The 15319-nt window shown below is 50.2% G+C and overlaps 1 protein-coding gene across 1 annotated transcript in view; it reads left to right on the top strand.

Annotated features, from left to right (window-relative positions):
* The window catches only part of CCDC40 (coiled-coil domain containing 40), a 73965-nt gene that overhangs the window by 50809 nt on the left and 7837 nt on the right, over positions 1-15319 (top strand). Inside the window, exons 11-17 of the mRNA XM_049860939.1 lie at positions 2722-2965; positions 3066-3248; positions 6620-6865; positions 9361-9574; positions 11785-11954; positions 12283-12374; positions 13062-13182. Coding sequence (XP_049716896.1) covers positions 2722-2965; positions 3066-3248; positions 6620-6865; positions 9361-9574; positions 11785-11954; positions 12283-12374; positions 13062-13182 — 1270 coding nt within the window. The remainder of the gene's footprint in view (positions 1-2721; positions 2966-3065; positions 3249-6619; positions 6866-9360; positions 9575-11784; positions 11955-12282; positions 12375-13061; positions 13183-15319) is intronic.

Genomic DNA, 15319 nt, shown 5'->3' on the forward strand with positions numbered 1-15319 from the left:
AAGGAGCATTCTGGTTGTACTTCTTCTAAGACAGATTTGTTCTTCTTTTGGCAGTCCATGGTATATTCAATATTCTTCGCCGACACAACAATTCAAAGGTGTCAATTCTTTGGTCTTCTTTATTCATTGTCCAGCTTTCACGTGCATATGATGCAATTGAAAATACCATGGCTTGGGTCAGGCGCACCTTAGCCTTCAAGGTGACTAATTAACATCACAGAGGTAAGGTTTACAACACAGGAAAATCACATCAGATGACAAAATGGTGGACAATCACACAATACTGGGAATCAAGGCCTAGCCAGATTGATACACATATCTTTGCGGGACACAATTCAATCCATGACAGGTTGTTTCTGGTTGATGGCTATCTCGAGTAAACCTGCTGTGACCCTTCTTAGTGTGAACGTAGGTTTTCCTATCTCCTGGGTAAATTCCTAGGAGTGGGATTGCCAGTGATGATGTACTTAGCTTTATAACAAACTGCCAAACTGTTTGCCAAAGTGGTATGTTCCATTTTGCATCCCCACCAGCAGTATGTGCGATTCCCGGTTGCTCCACACCCTCACCAACCCTTGGCATTGTCCGTCGTTTTGATGTTAGCCATTAAACGTGGCCATTAGTGGACATGTAGCGGCATCACACTGAGGTTTTAATTTGCATTTCCCTGGTGACTGTGCTGCTGAGCATCTTTTCATGTGCTCATTTGTCATCTCTGTATCTTCTTTGGTGAAATGTCTTTTGCTCATTTTTAAATTGAGTGGTTTATCTTATTATTGAGTTGTAAGATCCCTTCATATATTTTGGACACAAGTCCTTTTTCAGATATACATTTTGCAAATATTTTCTGACAGGCCGTGGTTTTTCTTTTCATTCTCTTCATGGTGTCTTTTGAAAAGCAGATGTTCTAAACTTTGATGAAGCCCAATTAATTGTTTTCTTTTATAGTTCATGCTCTTTTTTTTTTAATTTTTATTGTGCTTTAAGTGAAAGTTTACAAATCAAGTCAGTCCCTCACACAAAAACTTATATACACCTTGCTGTACACTCCTAGTTGCTCTCCCCCTAATGAGACAGCACACTCCTTCCCTCCACTCTCTCTTTTCCTGTCCATTCTGCCAGCTTCTGACCCCCTCCACCCTCTCATCTCCCCTCCAGACAGGAGCTGCCCACAGTCTCTTGTGTCTACTCGGTCCAAGAAGCTCACTCTTCACCAGTATTATTCTCCATCCCATAGTCCAGTCCAATCCCTGTCTGAAGAGTTGGCTTCGGGAATGGTTTCTGTCCTGGGCCAACAGAAGGTCTGGGGGCCATAACCACCAGGGTGCTTCTAGTCTCAGTCAGACCATTAAGTCTGGTCTTTGTATGAAAATTTGGGGTCTGCATCCCAATGCTCTCCTGCTCCCTCAGGGGTTCTCTGTTAAGTTCCCTGTCAGGACAGTCATCAGTTGTAGCTGGGCACCATCTAGTTCTTCTGGTCTCAGGGTAATGTAGTCTCTGGCTTATGTGCCCCTTTCTGTCTCTTGGGCTTATGCTAGGGTTTAAGGCCCCAGATGCCACTCTCCAAAGTGGGATGCAGAATGTTTTCTTAATAGATTTTATTATGCCAATTATATAGTTCATGCTCTTTATGTCCTCTCTCAGCAATCTTTGCCTGGCCCAATGTCACAAAGATTTTCCCCTATTTTTTCTGCAAATTTTGGCTCTTACACTTAGGCCTCCGATTCATTTCAAGTTAATTTTTGTTATGGTGTGCGGTAGGATTCCAGGTTCATTCTTTTGCATGTGGATATTCAGTTGTTCCAGTATCATTTGTTGAAAAGACTGTCCTTTCTCAGTGAAAAACCATAGCACCTTTGTCAAAAATTAACTCTGTGTGTGTGTGTGTGTGTGTGTGTGTGTGTTTCTGGACTCTGTTCTCTTCCATTAATCTATCATTTGTTTATTCTTTTGCCAATTATCACACTGCCTTGATGACTATAGCTTTACGGAAAGTCTTAAAATCAGGTCATGTGATCTTTCACAAAATTATTTTGGCTGTTCTAGGTCCTTTAGATTTCCATATACATTTTAGAATAGCTTGTCAATTTATTTTTAAAAATCCACCTCCTGGGGTTGTGATTGGAATTGCATTGACTCTATAGATCAGTGAAGGAGAATTGACATCTTAACAATACTGAATCTTCTGCCCCCGAACTTGGTATGCTTCTCCACTCTCCTTATTTTCTAACCTGACGTTAGTTGTAGGTATTTGGGATACTGAGGGGAGAGAGTGGCATTGAAGTAACATCAATCAGATGCCCGTCACAGCTGCCCCATTTGCTGTGGACTTTGGGAAATTACTCTAGTATGCTGAGCTTCAGCGTCCGCATCTGTAAAATCGGATGACAATATTTCTTTCCTACGATCGTTGTCAGGGTTAAAGAGGATGGTATATGAACTCCTCCTGCCACAATGCCTGGCTGTGGAGTTACAGTCCTCCCCTTCTGTCTCCTTACAATCACAACATTAAAAGAACACCTAACTAGGACTTTAAGCAGGCAATTGTTCTACTAATGGTAGCCAAATTTGGCTCCTATGAAAAGAATTGATTTCCTAATTTCTCTCTTTACGTGGAGATTTCTGTTTAGTGAGTTTCCTTCAAGTAAGGACAACCACATGTGTTTTCTTTCTGAGTTCCTGTCCAGCACATAACTGGCTTTGCTCTCTTGATTTTGGCAGTGAATGCCAGCATCAAGTCAAGTCCATTGACGGGGAGATTGAAGCCTATAAGAAATCGATCACGAAGGAGGAAGAGAAGAATGAGAAGCTAGCAAGCATCCTGAACAGGACAGAGACTGAAGCCAACCTCATGCAGAAGCTGACTGCCCAGTGCCTGGCCAAACAGGAGGCCCTGCAGAACGAGTTCAACACCTACCGTCTTACCCTTCAGGACACCGAGGACATCCTGGGCAAGGCCCACCAGGTGCGGCTGCACCCCCGCTCAGGCTGGTGCCTCCGCGGCTGCTGTTGGCCTGTGGTGGTGCCTCTGTAACAGAGTCTGCCTTTCCGCTCTTCCTTTCCAGGAACACACAGCCCTTCTGGGTGAGCTGCAGACCATCAGCCAAGCCATCCAAAACGAGCTGGACACAAGGAGGAAGATGGAGGCATCCATCCTGGAGAAGCTGCAGGAGCACATGACCTCCAACAAGATGACCAAGTACTTCAGCCAGCTCATCGTCAAGCTGCAGAAGGAAAAGACCAACCTGGTACTTGGGGTCTCCTTGAGCTCAACACCAGCTCCCACAGGGCAGCTGTGGAGGAAGTCCCGCGCCTCAGCTATAGGAGCTAGTGGAGGAAGTCACGCCCGTCAGCTATAGGGTCTACAAGAAAAGGCCCCCTTTAGGTCCCAAACTAAAAAAAAAACAAAACCTATTGTGGTCAAGTCAATCTTAACTCATAGCAACCCTATAGGACAGAGTAGAACTGCCCCCACAGAGTTTTCAAGGAGCAGCTGGTGAATTCGAACCACCCACCTTTTGGTTGGCAGCTGTAACGCTTAACCACTGGGCCACCAGGGCTCCCTTTAGGTTCCAGGGTGGCACAAACAGTTAAGTGCTCGACCACTAGCCCAAAAGTTGGAAGTTCGAACCCACCCAGAGTTGCCATGGAAGACAAGCCTGGCAATCTGCTTATGACGGGTCACAGCCTTGAAAGCCCTTTAAACCTGTTCTACTCTGAACACACGGGGTCGCCATGAGTCGGAATTGACTCAACGGCACACAACAACAGCAGAAGTCCCTGAGTGGCGCAAACTGTTAACACACTCAGCTGCTAACTCAAAGATTGGAGGTTTGGGTCCACCCAGAGGTGCCTCAGAATAAAGGCCCGGTGATCTACTTTTGAGACCTCACCATGGAAACCCTGTTGAGGACTGTTCTACTCTGACACACGTGGGGTCATAGTGAGTCAGCGTCACCTCGACCACAACTGGGTTATTATATATTTTTTTACTACGTTCTAGGCCTGGGGAGGGAGGACCTGGGCAGCACAAATGGTTAAGAGCTTGACCACCAGCCAGAAGGTTGGCACTTTGAACTCACCCAGAGTCGCCACAGAAGACAAGCCTGGCAATCTGCTTCCCAGGGGTCACAGCCTTGAAGGCCGTATGGAGCAGTTCTACTCTGCACACATGGAGTCACTGTGAGTCAGAATCGACTCGACAGCAGCCAACAACAGGACAGACAGGGTGGGAAGGCAGAGTTGGGGTGAGCATGGGGGTTTCAGTGTGTTTATCCATTTTTCATGGTTTTTCTAGTTGTAGGAGCAATACATTTGTATTGTAGAAAACCTGGAAAGTACAGAAAAGCAGAAGTAAAAACAAATCAAAGACAGCTGTAATCCAACCAACGAGAGGCAACTTCTGTTAGATTTTGGTATATTTCCCCAGCCAAAGACCCTGTGCCATTCCTGGGCCACCGCGTGAGGTCGTCCGTGTATTACCACTGACGTCCAGCAGAGGGCAATAAAGAGCCCTGGTGAACAGATCCATCTATCACGTCCATTTTCCCACCCTATGGATCAAAGTCGAGTGTCTTGAAGAGGGGGCACTTTTTCCTAATTGCTCAGAAGTCCTGGGGGCATATCTGGGAAAAGGCACAGACGGAGGGATAGGTAGGGCCCAGAGGGAGGGCAGGCTCAGCCGACGTGGAGTGTCAGCTATGTGGAAGTACAGTTAATTCAGGGGCAGCACTGACGCCCTGGGTGGAGGGCCTGTGGTCTCAGCAAGGGGAGCGGACATAGGGAGCAGAGCTGGGGTGGGAGAACAACAGGTGTTCTGGCTCGTCTGGCTGGGGACAGTGGGCGTGAGATACAGAAAGGGGACGCAGAGGGGTGGGGAATGGGTGTCCCGTAGTCTGTGAACTTAGGAACGGGAGCCGGGGTACATACAGGGTGTCAGACTCCTCCTGAAGACCCAGGCATGGCTGGCCACCTTGGACGACCTTGGCAAAGGAGAGGAGTGACGAAGACTGAGCTCAGAGGGGCTGAGGGTGGGGTGGGCTGGCGTTGCCCTGTGATTCGGAAGCTGGAGGCTTCTGCTCCCAGGTGGGTAGGTTTGGGCATTGAAACGTCGAGCGTACCTGAAGCCACCATGGTGGCCGTCAGAGAGGCTGAGTGTGAGACACAGCCAACAGCTGCTTTGGGAGGGGAAGCTGGAATGAGCCCCGCGAAGGGCTGGGGTTGATAGGAGCCACAGAGCCTGTAAGAGCTGAGGCCAGGACTGGACAGAGCTGGTGGCAGGTGAATGCTGAGGGTTGGGTGGTAGGTCAGAGACCAGAAATGGAGGAGCTTGTCCCCAGACCCCAACCCTGGCCCTGTCCCCATCCCCGTCCCTGTTCCCTCAGCTTACAACACATCCTTCCAATTTGTAAAATGAGTCTGGCTACGTCGTTGCGCTGGGCTGTGATTTTTCATTTCCTTATAACAAACCCTCCAGCCATGAAATAATCTGAGTAAACCTCTGTCTTTTCTCACAAAAGACCCAACAAGCCGACCAGGGATGGGCTGGTCGGACCTCCAGGGTGACAGGAGGACCACGAAGAGCATTCTGCTCCTCCAACATGGGCCGATAGAGTGGCCCACCAGTGACCCGAGGTTATAAACCAGTATGTAGAGCTGTGATCCTATGGGTTTTTTTTGTTTTCGTTTTTGCTTGTTTGTTTGCTTTAGGCTATATATATATAAAAACTAGAGGGAAGGGTGGATTCCAAGTGGTAATGGCAGATAAGCATGTGGCAGAATTATGGGTGGTTAATGTTTTCTCCCCTTTCTTCATCCGTGTGGTCACACGCGTCGATTCTGACTCACAGCGACCCTATAGGACAGAGTAGAACTGCTCCATAGGGTTTCCAAGGAGTGGCTGGTGGATTCCGACTGCCGACCTTTTGGTTAGCAGCCGAGCTCTTAACCCCTGCGCCACCAGGGCTCCCATTCACCTACAGTGTATGTTAAACCAGTTGATGTCCAGTGGACTCTGACTCATGGGGACCCTGCTTGCGTCAGAGTAGAACTGCGCTTCATGGGGTTTTCAAAGGCTAAGTTTTTGGAAGTAGATCGCCAGACCTTCCTTCTGAGGGGCCTCTGTGTGGACTCAAACTTCCAAATTTTGGGTTAGCAGTGAATTTGTTAACCACCTGCACCACCTAAACCTGTTGCCACTGAGTTGACTCCGACTCGCAGTGACCCTACAGGACAGAGTAGAACTGCCCCATAGGGTTTCCAAGAAGCACCTGGTGGATTCGAACTGCCGACCTTTTGGTTAGCAGTTGTAGCATTTAACCACTATGCCACCAGGGTTTCCTTGCACCACCTAGGGACTCTATAATGTTATGACACTACTTGTTTAATAAGAAAAAGCTATAATGTTATTTTTCTTTTATTTGTAGGAAGTTACCACTTTAAGTAGGTTCTCCCCTTGAGATGGGTTTAAAACTACATCCTCCTCTCTTGATATGCATTTGGGATTTCTCCAGAAGAACCTTCAGATGTTGAAGGAAATGATAAACCAGCCACGCTCACCTAGAGGATTCCAGAAAAGAAAGAAAAAGAAGTTCAAACATATTTCCTTTTACTAATTCAGGTGACACATCTTTCCAAAATTGATGGTAACATCGCTCAGACCACCCTCAACATCACGAACACCAACTGCCGGCTAGACATGCACCAGAAGACGCTGGTCGAGCTGGACAAGGAGGTGAAGAAGGTCAACGACCTCATTACCAACAGTGAAAACGAAATCTCTAGGCGCACCATCCTGATTGAGAGAAAGCAGGGGCTCATCAACTTCTTCAATAAGCAGCTGGAACAAATGGTTTCCGAACTGGGGGTAAGTGTCCACGGGCTGGGAGAGGCCCCTGAGGGTGATTCTCTTAGTCTTCTAGTGCTGCCATAACAGAAATGCCACAAGCGAATGGCTTTGACAAACAGAAATTTGATCTCTCACAGTCTAGGAGACTAGAAGTCCGAATTCAGGGCACCAGCACCCAGGGAAGGCTTTCTCTCTCTGTCGGTTCTGGGCAAAAGCCCTTGTCATCAATCTTCCCTTGGTTTAGGAGCTTCTCAGCACAAGGACCCCTGGTCCAAAGGATGCACTCCACTCCCAATGCTTCTTTCTTGATGGCAGGAGGTCTCTTTCTCTCTGCTGGCTTCTCTCTCCTTTCATCTCTGGTAAGATAAAAGGTGATGCAGGCCACACCCCAGGGAAACTCCCCTTATAACAGATCAGGGATGTGACCCGAGTAAGGATGTTGCATCCCACCCTAACCCTCTTTAACATAACCTAATCTTGCCTCCTTAACCACAAGCAGAGGTTAGGATTTACAACACATAGGACAATTACAGCAGATCACAGAACGGAGGACAGCCACACAATACTGGGAATCATGGCCTAGCCAAGTTGACACATATTTTGGGGAGACACAATTCAATCCATGACAGTGATGTTTGTGCCTGGTGGTCGTTTCAGGAATTTCTTGTGGTGAGAAGTTAACTAAAACACAGTAAGAGTCCCTGAGTGTCAAAAATGATTGAGCGCTGGGCTGCTAACCTAAAGATTGGCGGTTGGAACTCATCCAGAGGTGCCTTGGAAGAAAGGCCTGGCACTTGTCTTCTGAAAAAATCAGCCACCGAAAACCCTGTGGAGCACGGATCTACTCCACACACGTGGGGTTGCCATGAGTCGGAGTAAACGCAATTGCAGCTGGTGGAGCGCAGTCCTTCCTTTCACTGCCCGTTTCACAAGTGAAGTCGCCGCGTGTGCAGAATGCTGTCGATCGGATGTTCCAAACCTTTTCTGCAAAGGGCCGGAAACCAAACCAAACCCAGTGCCTTCAAGTCGATTCCAACTCATAGCGACCCTATAGGACAGAGTAGAACTGCCCCATAGAGTTTCCAAGGAGCACCTGGCGGATTCGAACTGCTGACCCTTTGGTTAGCAGCCGTAGCACTTTACCACTATGCCACCAGGGTTTCCTCCAAAGGGCCAGAGAGTCAATATTTTCGGCTTTGCCAGGCCAGTTCTCACAACTACTAGTTGACACAAGCACTCGACTCTGCCTTTGTACTGAGAAAGCCACCACAGACAATAGGTAAATGAGCGAGCTTGGCTGTGTCCACCGAGGCTGCATTGATGGACACTGAAATTTGAATTCCAGACAGTTTCCACGTGGCAGGAAGCTTTACTCTTTTGATTTTTTGCCTGGCTCACAGCCCACACAAAGAGGGCCGGGGCCAGGTGGGACCTGCTAATGCGCTGGTTGACTGCCGCCCAAGGGGTGGGTGCATTCTGAAAGGTGTGAGGCCGGATGTCTTATCTGAGAGGGGCTTCCTGCCCCAGGGTGGGGTGGGCAGCTGGGGCGAGTGCTTACATGCACCCGACCGCTAGGGGGGCACTCTTTTCAAAGCCACAAGCTCCAGGGGATTCAAGTAACTGGTGACTTGTCTGCTGTAACAAAGGCAACTTGCAAAGCCCCTTCAGGGAATGCTGGAGCCCTGGTGGTGCAGTGGTTAAGAGATCGGCTGCTAACCAAAAGGTTGGCTAGTTCAGATCCACCAGCTACTCATTGGAAGCCCTATGGGGCAGGTCTACTCTGAGCTGGAATCAACTTGATTGTTTTAGCTTTTTTTTTTTTTGGTTGAGGAACAGCAAGTCCGCCTGCCCAGCCCCTACATCTGGTGGCTTTGTAGGGGGTTCCAGAGACCCCCAAAACTAGTACCTCCTACAGGAGGTCTGTGGCATGTACCTGGGGGCTCTCAAGGGCAGTGAACACAGTGGGTTCCCTGACCCTGCCTAGAGCCCATTTGAACCATTGTACAGTTTCACTATCCCGGGGGTTCTGACCAACCAAAAGAGAGGCCTTGGAGAAGAAGAAGTCTATATTTGGGGGGAGGGGGGCCGTTAAAGAACCGGAATTTATTTTCTCACAGTTCTGGAAGGTGGAAGTCCAAATTCAGGGCATCAGCAGGGCCCCGCTCTCTGTCTGCCGCTCTGGGGGATGATCCTTCCTTGCCTTCTCCCCCAGATTTTCCTGGGTGATCTTGACTTGTAGCTTCACGTGGCATCTGTCTTCACCCGTGTGTCTTCGTCTCTGTGTCTCTTCTCCCCTTTTATAAAACATCATAAACTAAAAACCCATTGCCATCGAGTCGACTCGACTCATAGTGACCCTATAGGACAGAGTAGAACTGCCTCCATAGTGTTTCCGAGGAGTGGCTGGTGGGGGTCGAACTGCAGACCTTTTGGTTGGCAGCCGAGCTCGTAGCCACGGCGATAAAACACCGTGAAGAAGGCTAGTTCTGCCTTCTGATAAATGCCACTTTCAGGGGGAAGAGGTCGGGCCCCTGGAGCTTGAGATCAAGAGGCTGACGAAGCTGATTGATGAGCACAATGCCAGCGTGACCCAGGCCCAGGTGAGCTGGCTGCGCCTGCAGCAGGAAATGGTCAAGGCCACTGAAGAGCGTGAGGAGCAGCTGGCGAACCTGAACATCTTCAGTAAGGAGATCCACATCCTGGAGCGGAAGAAGCTGCGGATCGAGAGTGAGTGTGCGCAGAGCCTGCAGGGTGCTCAGCCCCTGCCGCTCCTGGGGGTGGGCATGCCTTCAAATAAGGGGGGCTCATTTTATCTTGTTTTTTTGCATGGAAATATGCATGACAGATCACACACCACTTCAACAATTTGTACATGTACAGTTCATGGCACTGGTTGCATTCTTCAAGTTGTGCCACCATCCTTAACACAAACTCACTGGCCCCCTCAGCTTCTTGTCTATCCTTTTGAGTTGCTGTTGTTGATTTGATCCCATACAGGTAATTTTTCAAAAGCCTGTAATGCCTAATGCAGACATTTTTTTCTAATGAGGCTAAACTGCCATTTGGCGCAAAGATGACTTCAGGGAATAGTTTCGGATCAAAGGTTTAAAGATTTCCTCAGGGCAATAGTTTCAGGAGGTCATCACATTGGTTTATTTTCATGCAGCCTTAAAAAAATGCATATGTCCTATTCTGTAAACCACTGGGGTCCAACGGTCTGCCCAGTTTGCACACAGAGGATCTGTTGAGAAAATTTACTGAATTGCCCAAGTTCCTGAATGCTCCCGGCCCTGCCAGACACAGGGATGCCTGGCTGAACACGCCTGTCTTGGTCTTCTAATGTGGTAACAGAAGTACCACACATGGGCAGCTTTAAAGGACAGGGGTTTATTTTCTTGAACTTCTGGAGGCTGAAAATTCCGAATCAGGGTCTTGGCTGTGTGGATTCCTTCCTTGTCGTAGCCCTGGGGGTTCCTTGTTCCTTGGGTTGTAGATGACCCTCACGTGGCTTCTATCTTTGTGTGTGTGTGAGTATATGTATGTGTGTGTACGTGTATGTGTGTACGTATGTGTGTATGTGTGTACATGTGTATGTGTGTGTGTGTGTGTGTATATATGTGTGTGTGTGTATGCATGTGTGTGTCTGTGTGTCTGCATCTCTGCTGCTCTTTATGTAACTCAGAAGCGATTCAGTTTAGGACCCACCCTACACTGGCATGACCTCATTAACATAAGTAAAGAAAAACTATATCCAAACAGGATCACAGCTACAGGTATAGGGGTCAGGATTCCAACTCATATTTGGGGGACACAATTCCATCCTTAACAATGCCCCTGTCCGAAGAGCCTCAAGTCCTGCTGGGCAGCTCCCCTTGCTCATGGGGTCTCAGCAGGGTGTGCGACTCGGATAAGACCCTCTTTATTCCTCTCCAGCTGAATTTTGTAACTGTCCCACTGGGGCCCCCCACCCTCTGCCTTCTCCAGGTTGTATCCAAGTTCCAGGGCTCCCCCAAAAGTTCCAGGTTGTCAGGGGAGGGGAGGAAGATGTCCCTTCCAGGCCACCATCACTCATGTGGTCACCTACTGAGACCTCCTTGGTCCCACCTGGTCCTAGTTGTGGGTCCACGTGGGTCAGCCTGGCCATGAGAGGCCTCCAGGTTGGGCTCCCTTGGCTGCCGATATGGATGGAAAATGCTGCTTGTGGTTTGCGGCCCCCTCTGCTGCAACCCACCAAGCGCCCACCCACTGGCTGTCAGTTCCTGCAACCTGCTGCCTGATCTTGGGTCGCCCCAGCCCCCGTCTGCTGGAAATTCATTTCCATGGCTTGGGGGTGGGGGGAGCAGGGCCCCAGACCACCTTTCCTGGAGGCTGTATTGTCTGAGCAGAACCACATGTTCTTTGACAGGCAAGCACCTACCTTTGCATCACCGACCCTCTCCCACACCTGCTGACTGTCCACACATGGGGTCTTCATGTTCCTGAGAAGCACCAGGCTTTGCAAACGTAGCAGTCAGGAAAAGACCCCTCCCCTCTCCTTCTGGCCCAGCAGTGGCATGATTTGGGGGAGGGTAGAGGCCGTCAGGGTCCCTGGGTAGTTAACAGTTAATGAATTTGCTGCTAACCAAAAGGTTGTAGGTTCAAGTCCACCCAGAAGTGCCTCAGAAGAAAGGCCTGGCCATCTACAACCAAAAATCAGCCATTAAAAACACTATGGAGCACAGTTCTACTCTGACACACAGGGCGTCGCCATGAGTCAGAGTCGACTCAATGGCACCTGGTTTGTTTTGGTTTGTGGGGCACCAGGAAGGACAATGGGGCAAATAGGAACTGTGAGCAGAAAGAGCCCTGGCTGGTCTTCCAGAAAGTTGTGCTGCCATGGCGGCAAGGCCTCTGAGCCCCTAGGAGTCTGTCCCTACCACCGCTGTTCTCTGCTGCAGACAAGATCACGCAGGAGAAGAAGGAACAGAAGGAGATTGAGCGGCACATGAAGGACCTGGACAACGACCTGAAGAAGCTCAACATGCTGATGAACAAGAACCGGTGCAGCTCAGAGGAGCTTCAGCAGGTCACCATGGTGACGGAGACCGAGTTCGTGCGCTCGATCAAGGTTGGGTGACCCCAGCCACCATGGCCTTCACCCCCACCATCCCCTCTGTCCTGGCCCTGACATGCTGTCCTCACAAGCAGGGAGGGCTATCGGAAGGGTTCTGGCCAGGACGATGGAGGGAGGGCACAGGTCAGGGCACACATGTCCACAGTTGGGTGCTGGCACTGGGTCATAGCTCCACATCCTTGTGAGATGCTGGTGGCAGGGCCAGGAGTCTGTCCTGCAGCTCTGCATCCAGACTGGGATAAGGGAAATGATCCCCATGTCACACAGGGCTCCCTCCCTCCCTGCAGCCCCCTATAGCTGTTCCCTGCCCTCTCCAACCCAGGCCTCTGAGAGAGAGAGCATCGAGCTGCAGGAGAAGCTGAACCAGCTCCAAGAGGAGAAGATGGGCATCCTGAACAGCCTGGTGGAAGCAGAGTGAGCCCTGGCCCCAGCCCACGTTAACCCCAATGTCATTGCTAATCCAGGGCATGTGCCTGGTTCCAAAACCCTCCACAGCTCCTCCAGGGCTGGCTTGCATCCCCAGGGCAGCTCTCTCCACTGTGGCTATTTTTGGAAAGCAAGGGGCTTTCTTTGGGACAAATATTTTTCCAACATTTTTCGTGTGGTGCCAGATTATGAAGGTAAAACAAGCCCAGCGGTGAATGTTTTAAACTGTAGCCGTGTGTGCAGGCTAACATGCCATTCTGGCTCTCTTCCTTTCACAGAAAACCACTGGGTATGTGTATTCCTTTATTTTCCTCTTCCAAAAATGGGATCCTTTTCTGTTTCGGGGCTATCTTTCACGTCAGTGCAGGTGAACCTACATCTCCATCTCCGTGGTTGCTGAGTGGCTGCATGGATGCACGATGGGTTTGGCTGACCTCTTGGCCCCGGAGTGGGGACCTTTCTTCCTCTCTGGGAGATTCAAGCCCTGGTTCGGTGCCTGGGCGTTTAGATACACCGACTACGCCTTCACAGATAGGAGACAGGTGGATGCCCTTCTCCTGAGGGCCCCCAGGCACCATCCTGCACTTGCGCGACCCCCTTTCTGTGCACCCCCCCGTCTGGAGAGAAAGCGCCTCAGTTTCTCCAGCTCTCACACGCCCTCTTCCACCTCTAAAGGCACCAAATCATGCTTTGGGAGAAGAAAATCCAGCTGGCCAAAGAGATGCGCGCCTCGGTGGATTCCGAGACCGGCCAGGCAGAGATCCGAGCCATGAAGGCCGAGATCCACCGCATGAAGGTGAGGGGGCGGGGCTGGCGGGCGGGGCCTGGAGGGGGCGGGGTCTGTTTGGGCGGGGCTAAAGGGTGGGGCAGGGCCTGTGGGCGGGACCTAACGGGAGGGTGGGGCCTGTTAGGAGGTTGGGGCGGGGCTAGCAGGTGGTGCAGAGCCTGTGGTCTGGACCCAATGGGAGGTGATGGGGTGCCTGGTGGGAGGAGGCCGGGAGGGTATGGGGTGGAGACCTGGTTGGCATGGGTAGGGCCTGTGGGCGGGGCCTAGCGGGAGAGGTGGGAGCCTTGTTAGGACGCGGTTTCAGAGAGGGGTGTGGTGGGGGTCCTGGTGGATAGGACAGAACCTGATGGATCGGGTGCGGCGTGTAGGTGGGGCCTAGTGGGAGTTGATGGTGGGGAGCCTGGTGGAGGGGCGTGGGAGGGACTCGGTGGGCCTGTGGGGAGGATGGGCGGGGCCTAGCAGGCGGGGCCGGGCCTGTGGGCGGGGCCTAGCGGGCAGGGATGGGGAGCCTGGTGGGAGGGGGTGTGGGCGGGGCCGTGGGTGGGCCTGGCGGGCGGGGTGTGCCTTGGTGAGCGGAGCCTCGTGGGAGCCCACTCACTGCCCCAGGACCTGGCCGCGCTGAGGAGCCGATGGGTCAGCACGGCCAGAGGAACGGGACCTCCGGCCTTGCCCAATGGGCCATGATGCGGTTCCCAGGGAGGGCACCAAGGGACCCCAGTCCGCCCAAGCTCAGTGTCCTGTTCCTCTTGCCCTCCCTCCCGGTCAGGGTCCATGCAAGCTCTATTCTCGCCGCCTAGAAATAATCACAAAGCCACCCAGGACACACCCAGTGGCGTGTGGTCGACACCACTTTAGCCGCTAGGCCTGCAACCGGGGCGCTCGATGGTTTCCTGCTGGTAGTGACCATGAACTTCACGGCCCATAGTCAGCGAAAAGAGAGCCTCACACAGTAAAACGGGTCCAAGATCACACATGTGTTTTCCCTGAAGCTGTGCTTTCTCTCCACCGTCATCTTTAGCTAGATTTCACTACTTGGGAGATCTAGAAGCTTTGAGAAGGCTGGTAATTGAATACCTGGTTACCACTGAGCTAAAGGCTGGGGGCCCTAAGGGTAAAAATAAGGGCAGGTAATAAAAACGAAGGTAACATCACTTTGACAATGCCCTTTTCAGTAGCAATTCCTCTGGCTGTTAAGATCAAATACATGTGCTACTGATAAGTTGGATTTTGTTTTTTAATATATATATTTTTTAAATCCATTTAATTGACTTGTCAAACTGCAGAAGCCAGGCACGTGTGCAGCAGTGAGCCAAATCCCAGCAGGAGGGGAGCAAAGAGAACATCATCCTTCCACCCCCCAGCACCCTCTCCTCAGGGGCTCCCCACACAGAACTGACACAAACACACACAGGGGTTTCCGTCCTCCCTTCTTCCTTTTTTTTTTTAAACAAAAATAGGAACTCTGTGTGTGTGTGTGTGTGTGTGTGTGTGTGTGTGTGTGTGGCAGGGGATTGACTACGGAGAGGCAAAAGAAGACTTGTTGGGGTGATGGAAATGCCCTGTATCTCAGTTGTAATGGCACATGATTGTGTACACCTGTGAACACTGAATAAACTGCACACTTAACAGTGAATTTTACCGTTTATAAATTATTCCCCAGTAAGCTTGAATTTGAAAAGAAAAAAAAATAGGAACTTACTGTACGTATAACTGCAACTTTTTTTTTTTTTTTAAACACGTTTTTTTAACAGTTACAGAATATTCAGTGCTAAAGACATTTTGGAGCCCTGGTGGCACGATGGTTGAGAGTTTGGCTGCTAACCCAAACGTCAGCAGTTTGAATCTACCAGTCTCTCCTTGGAAACCCTGCGGGGCAGTTGTACTCCTGTTTTTTTGTTTGTTTTGTTTTAAGGACATGTCATTTCTTTAGACATTCCAGGCTGGTGGAAACTCTGGTTGTTCCCAGTTTGCCGCAGCAGTAGCTTTATTACTGTGAACGGACTTGCAGTAGCGTCCTTACTATTGTTCTTAATTTTTTTTTTTTAATGTAGACTAGATCCCCAAAAGTGGGATGACTGGGTCAAAGCGTATGTGAATAACTGACTATAATAGAGTCCGCCAGATTCTTTTTCCAAAAAACATGTGA

This window comes from Elephas maximus, chromosome 19 (assembly GCF_024166365.1).
Source record: "Elephas maximus indicus isolate mEleMax1 chromosome 19, mEleMax1 primary haplotype, whole genome shotgun sequence".
Lineage (NCBI taxonomy): Eukaryota > Metazoa > Chordata > Mammalia > Proboscidea > Elephantidae > Elephas > Elephas maximus.